The sequence below is a fragment of the Polistes canadensis genome, unplaced genomic scaffold (assembly GCF_001313835.1).
Source record: "Polistes canadensis isolate GaletaPanama2010 unplaced genomic scaffold, ASM131383v1 scaffold_13, whole genome shotgun sequence".
NCBI lineage: Eukaryota > Metazoa > Arthropoda > Insecta > Hymenoptera > Vespidae > Polistes > Polistes canadensis.
The window spans coordinates 902408-909823 of NW_014569560.1; the positions used below are offsets into that span (position 1 = coordinate 902408).

Below are 7416 nucleotides of genomic sequence, written 5' to 3' on the forward strand. Positions count from 1 at the left end.
AAGAGAATGGGGTGAAAAAGGGGGGGGTTGGAAGGGGAGGTTTATATAGGTGAAAAACGCGTGCAAGAGATAGAAAGAAGATAAAGAACGGTAAAAAGAAAGAAAGAGAGAGAGAGAGAGATTGTAGAAGAGGGGTGGGGGTAAGAGTAAAACGAATCAGAATGAACATTATCTTTCTCTTTCGTTTGAACTCATTCTGTTTCATTTTATTCGTATAACACATATATTATCTTTCTCATACTGTATCATACTATCGAACATAAGAGAAAGAGAGAGGTAAGAAGGGGGATGGTTAGAAGGGGTAGGAAAAGGGAAAGGGAAAAGAGAAAGAGAGGGAGGGATGCTGCGGATGCCGAGTAGAAATTCACTCTCTGGTTCTCCCATACCTCCCACCCCCCACCCTGGGACGCCGCAGCGCGTCGCGGCGCATTTCATCCCCCTATTTCGAGCTAGCTAGCTAGCCAGCCACCCCCTCCGCGTCATAGTACCAACTCCCCTACACTATAAGCCTCGGTTCTATGTCGCAATGTATCTGCAGTCGGTGGCAGAATGCCCGGTTATGTGGTAAGGTACCTTTACAAAGGTCCAACCCTTTTTTCTTCTATACCTTTTCTTCTGTGTCATCCCTTATTTTCTTTTTTTTTTTTTTTTCATTTTTTTAAACATTGGAACAGAAAGACGATGACGATGATATATTGCGATTCGTCAGATATTTTCTTTTTTTTTTCTTTTTTTCCTTTTTTGTAGAATATAATTTGAAAAAGATTGTTCAATGTTTCGAGGTTTGTATTTAACGTTTGAATGTTTTTTTTTAATCGAGTTAAATATATTTGATGTCTATCTCATCATTGAATATATTTTTTCTAATCTCGTGTATATATAGAAAAAGAATGGGATAAAAAGTAATAAATGAATCAATATAGGTGACGTAAAATTGTATTGGATGTACAATCGTTCCCATCGTAATATTTAAAACAAACTATTGCGTTTCCAGTTAACCGATAAATAAAGATACTATTTCAACATTTGTAAAATAAATAGCTTCGGATTCTGAAAAGATTAATTTGATTTATCTATCCTACTAGATAAAAATAAACTCGTTTATTCTGTTTGCAACGAGAAGAACAAAATTCTTTTTTATTTTATTTCTATTTTTCTTTTTTCTAAATATTATTAAAAAAAAATAGAGAAAGGAAAAAACAAAAGAACAAAGTTTACATATAAAATTAATAATCGTGATGCTAAAACACACACACACTTTGTGTGACATTGATATTTAATTTATTATTAAATTAAATCCGTCTATATACAATTTTGTATTATTAATTATGTAAAAAGAAAATAATAATAATAATGATAATAATAACAATAAAAATATATTTCGGACAGGGCTGCGAATAAAAAAGAAAAAAATCATTTCAAAAGGAACAATAATAACCGTTTTCGAGGTTTTTAACATTTCATTCTTAAGCAAAAGAGGGAAAGGTCTTTCAGAAGAGAGGGATTAGCATGTTCAATTAAACGGACCTTGAATCATTCTAGACTACGTTTTTTCAGGCCACGTTTTATTTCGACCGTTCTTAAGAAAAGTCGAATAAGAATGTTCCCGGTGGGTCTCGTGTTTAAAAAATCTAAATTATTTATACCATCCGTTGCATAGTCGTGTGAGGAACAAAAAAGAAAGGAAAAAAAAAACAAAAAGGAAAAAAAAGGGGATGAGACTTGAGAGACTTTCTTAAAACTCACCCAACACTCCCCATCCACCCACCCACCCCGTTATCCCATAACACGACTTTTCTTTTAGTTTCTAAAAAAGTCAAACTTAGAAGCTCGTAAATCATTTCTCATAAATCAGGTAATTAACGTTTTTTTTTTGTTCGAAACAATATATTGTCGTGGATCATATTTCAATGAAATCATTATTTTGACATAATTTGTGATATCTTTTATAATAATGTATAATTAGAAATTAAATTTTTGTTTATTTGGGGGAGTGGTGATAGAAAATTTTGTAATTATTATTATTATAACATTCAGTACGACAATATTATATTATAACATAACAAGTGTCAATTATATAATAAATATATATATATATAGTCTATGTATATTATAATTATAAATGTTAAAATATATATTTTAATATCTCTAATCCAAAAGCATTATATATATATAGGAAAATTTGTCGATATAATATTAGATATACATAAGTTAATATTATAATATAATATATTTAATTATTTTTTTACTAATAATATATACAAGGTATTTAAGAAAATATTGTTTACACGTATGTAAATGTAAAGTATTATATTATCATGCACTAAGTTATATGCCAACATTTTCGAAAACATCCTGTATATAATATACGTGTATATAAGTATATACAATGAGTCACATGAGTATTCGTACCATTCCCACTATAAATTTGAAATAATTCATATTTTTATATTTGTATCGTACACATACATATACATACATATATATATATATTATAAAGAAATTCTTTTTTTATTATTACTTTAACATTTATCTTTCGTAAAAAATTAATTCTAATATAAACCATTAATTTCACATTGTTCGAAATAAAAGGAAAGAAAAGAAGACCAAGAAAAAAAAAAAAAGAAAATGATAAAAACATAATCGTAACGATATGACAAATAACCAATTGGATTCTTCTCTCATGTGAATGGTATAATAAATAATTTATATAATCGGGAAATTAATTCTTCGAAAGAATCTCGAACGATGCGAAAAAACGAATTAGGTATAAATGTGTTCTCTTCGTCAATTGGTTTTTTTTTCTTCTTCTTCTTCTTTGTTTTTTTTTTTTTTTTCGCCATCAACTATTATTTCTATCTTACAAATTAGTTGGGTGCGGCCATGCAAATAATTATATATGCAATTAAATCATTCCAGTCTCTATATCGATGGATATCTTTAAATTTACTACACATCATTTACATTTAATATTTATCCGATGTTAAACGATAGTCATTTCGTTATTATCATCATCATCATCACACACACACACACACACACATCATCATCATCATCATCATGTTTTTGTCGTTGGTTGATTGTTATTGGATGTTGTGTTGTAAAGAAACGTTTTTTTCTTTTTTTTTTTTGTCAATAAATCTTTTTCTTGGTTCACCACTTTCTCATATCCTCTCAAGCGCAATATTGATAACAATTAATATATATATTTAACGGTATAAATTTTATTCATAAACATAAAAAACAAAATGCAAACACGAATTAATCAACTTATGTGTCATTAATACGACATCAAATGCGTTTACACGTTTTAGGAACATTAATAATATATAATCTCGTACTATAGTTTTTATTTCCTATGAAACTAAACAAAAAAAAACAGGAAAAAAAAACTATGTATATATAGATATATAGTTATATATTTATATACAAATTAAATCTAATTTCAATGAAATTAATAATATAATTGCACATAAATATAAATAATAAAATTTGTTTAATATATGATCATTTTGAAATTTTAATAATAACATTTGGTATCGTATTCGTCGATTATAAAATACAAATTATTTAATTAACATTGCAAAATATAACTTATACATGTATATTTAAAAAAAAAAATTAATATATATCAATAGAACAAAATCGCAATATTATACTTGAGAAGCACTTATAGATTGTAAAGGCGATCTGGTACAACAAATATGCAAGTACATAATGCCCTAAATAATAATAAGCGAATTGTATCTAATAATAATATCTTACTTTGTAAGAAAGTAGACGTAACGATAGAAAAATCATATTGTTGTTAAACGTGTGTATAAATTTTATGTACATTAATAATGCAACATATTCAGATAAATGAATTATTAAACTTTTAACAAAGCTCGTAATAAATGCTTGATAATATGTATTTCTTTGTACGTATTTCGAAACACACATAATCAATCAATTAATTAATCAATCTATATCTTCATAATATTTAAAAACAAAAAAAAAAGATTATTAAAATATAATTTTATTTAACTATCGTAAAACACTATATCAATTTTAAATAATAACATATCAAATAATTATTACACACACACATATATATATATATATAGGTTGTTATTTTACCTTTTTACTGGGGGGGCGGTGGAGGGAAAAGGGGAAACTGATTTATAAAAAGCGTCAATTTGTTTGTTTCTCTCGGTAAATAATAATAACAATAAATATGTACAATAGAAATTTTCAAAGATCAAATTTTTCAATGACGAATTTAAATTTGAATATATATATACTCGTATCATTTTCATAATTTCATCAAAGTAATTATTCATCGCATCCTCAGTTAAAAGGTTGATTATTTTTTTTTCTTTTTTCCTCATCGTACTATAATAATTTATCATAATCAAATTGATAATCTAAAACACGTCTTGATACATCTATAAATAAAAATTATACATATACATATATATATATATACATGTATATAAAAGAAGAAAAATTATTTAAAAATTATCGGTTCCACCCGATCGTCGAAAATTTTCTTCTTCTGTTTTTTCTTTTTTTTTTTTTTTTTTTTTTTTTNATACAGAAGAAAATACACTCTGTTTCATGGTAGTTAACGTTGTTTCAATAATGAACATACATACATACATACATACATACATACATACACACATACAACGTACAAAAATGTTCACTTTCACTATCTATCATGATTTTAACGAATTTTCACTGTCCTTTTCTTCGTTCTTGCGTTTTTCCCATTGATTGATCCTCTTCAAGGGATAACAAATGACAGCAGAAAGGAATATCAGACTACCTGACAGGTAGAATGAAGCATCGTAACTACCCATAGCGTCCTTGAAAGCTCCTATTTGTGAAAAAGAAAAAGAAAAAAGAGAATAAAAAAAAAAAGAAGACAAATTTTAAATTACTTTTTCGCTTTCCCAATTTTTTTCTTTTTTGATTTTTTAGAAATAAATTCTTTAATCTCATAGAGAGTATAACTTCATTGAATCGTTAAAAGTTTAATCATAGTCTCGTATTAGAAATTATTCTGTTTGATTTTTTTATACTAAATTTTATACACTAATGCTAATAATCAATTCTAGAATTAAATGAATTATTGATAGAGATTATAAGCAAAATCGAATTATAAAAGATCTCATGTTATTTTCGTTAATTTCAAATCATTATGTGCTTTTTAAATTTAATTAATAATATTATTTGAAAAAGAAAAATATAACGTAAGAATAATAAATAAATAAATAAATAAATAGATTATTTTTCTAATAACAATTGGATATGTAATGCAAGACAAATGGTATGTATAATATTTAAGGAAAAAGAAAAAAGAAAAAAATAATAATGATAGAATTTGAATTGATTTTTATAAATAAGAAATTATATAGACTTGACGTAATAACTCGAAGATTATTTTGTTTCTATTTAACGACAAGACGTTTCTCGTGTCAGTGCAAAAAATAATCAAATCATGCTTAGCTAGCTAAGAGACGATCGATATTTTCTAATCACCTGCAATAGGTGCGCCTACAGCTGCTGCCACGCCTTGAAACAGTAGGAGTAATCCGAATGCGTTTGTCAACTTCTCCAGTCCTAAAAGATCTACTACGAGGATTGATCTTAACGATGCGAAAACGGCTACAAAATCACACATTTCAAATATAATTCATTAAAAAATCATTCAAACGATAGCGCGGTTAATTAATTTGAAACAAATTTGAAACAAATTTGAAACAAAATTGGACAAATACATGAATAAAATATTAATATTATTATTATTATTATTGTTTTATTATTTCTTTAGGTTTTAATATAATATTATAATTAATTTAGATATATATATAGTTTTGAATTATACTTACATATGCTTAAACCAAAACACGCTGCGTAGAAGAATTGATACCCTTTCGTTAACGATAATCCTGATATCATTGTTAACAATCCACCAAGACTGATAAATATATTATTAACTATGAGAGCATCGACACCCGGTATACTACTCGCAAGGCCGCAAACTACACGACCTATGGTATTTCCTATACCAATAACGGAAACGAGAAACATTGCAGAAGATGGTTCTATTCCAGCCATTTTGGCACGATCTTGAAACAAATAAAATGTCTATATATTATATACACTATAGATATATATAATATAATAATAATAATAATAAAATAATATATAATAAATGTATAATATATAAACGATAAAAATCAATCTCTTAACAATTTATAATAAAATCAATTTCAATGTATATAAATATATCAAATTAATTTGTATATATTGTATTGCAATGAAAAAAATGCAATACGATAAAAATATAATTAAACATTATAATTATTAATGCAATTGTGATTCTATGATCATAATATACAATTAAAAATAAAATACAAAATTGAATAAAAAGTTTATTTTAAAACTAATTATTTTATATAAACGTATAGAGAAACAAATAGAAACAAACCTGGAAGATATACGAAAGGTGTATAAAAGCCCATCATTGTAAGCCCACCTGATATAGCTAGGATCAAAAAAGAAGGGCTCTTTAAAAGACTAATGTCAAGCATAGTCGTCAAAATTCGACGCACGCTTTCCGGACAGATATAACATGTACCACTCTTTTCCTCTTCAACGTCATTTGCCGTTGGCAATCTTGTCACGGACATGTGATAACCGACCGAAGAAAGCTAAGATAATAAAACAAATCAATTTATCGTTAACATAAAGAAAAGAAAATAAAAACAATTGACTTTACAACGAATAATTATTCGGATAAAAATTATTTGTATTGTAAAAGAGAGAAAAAAAGAAAAGAAAAATAAATCACATATTAAATTCCTTCGATATTATTATTTTATATTATTATTTTATAGCTGCAAACAAACAAACAAAAAATAAAAGAAAATTCTTTTCTTTTTAATAAAACAGAAAAAAAATATTGACTTTACGTTTGGGGATTGATGAATAATAAAGAAAATGTGGGAAGGATACGTAAAGGAAATAAAATGAATAGTTAGCTCGTTGAATAGGAATAATATTTTGCTTACTTGCGACTTGTAGTGTGCTAATCTATTTAAAGATCCTCCATAGAAGATATCATCTCTATAAAACGGTCTCTGGGGGTCCTTACTCGGTGTATTTCGCCTGTTGCACACTCGAAGAGATTTCTGGCTGCAGTCCGAGTCTGCACGAGGTCTACGACCATTGATCGTATGTCTTCGTATCTGTCAAAATCGTTTCCAATAGTCATTTATTTAAATTATCTTAACAACAACAACAACTATACGTATTTTACTTGATTTATGCGAACATACATTTCGAAATTTTAATAATGTATTATATCGTATGACATATATATATATATATATATATAACACACATATACACACGTATGCATTATAT

At 26.8% G+C, this 7416-nt stretch overlaps 1 protein-coding gene across 1 annotated transcript in view; it reads right to left on the reverse strand.

Moving 5' to 3' along the window:
- Positions 1 to 4582: 4582 nt before the first annotated feature.
- LOC106793402 overlaps positions 4583 to 7416 on the reverse strand; it is an 18741-nt gene continuing 15907 nt past the window's right edge. The window contains exons 8-12 of the mRNA XM_014760299.1: positions 7062 to 7238; positions 6479 to 6701; positions 5877 to 6116; positions 5527 to 5652; positions 4583 to 4861 (exon numbers count right to left, since the gene is read on the reverse strand). Coding sequence (XP_014615785.1) covers positions 4701 to 4861; positions 5527 to 5652; positions 5877 to 6116; positions 6479 to 6701; positions 7062 to 7238 — 927 coding nt within the window. The 3' untranslated portion in view covers positions 4583 to 4700. The remainder of the gene's footprint in view (positions 4862 to 5526; positions 5653 to 5876; positions 6117 to 6478; positions 6702 to 7061; positions 7239 to 7416) is intronic.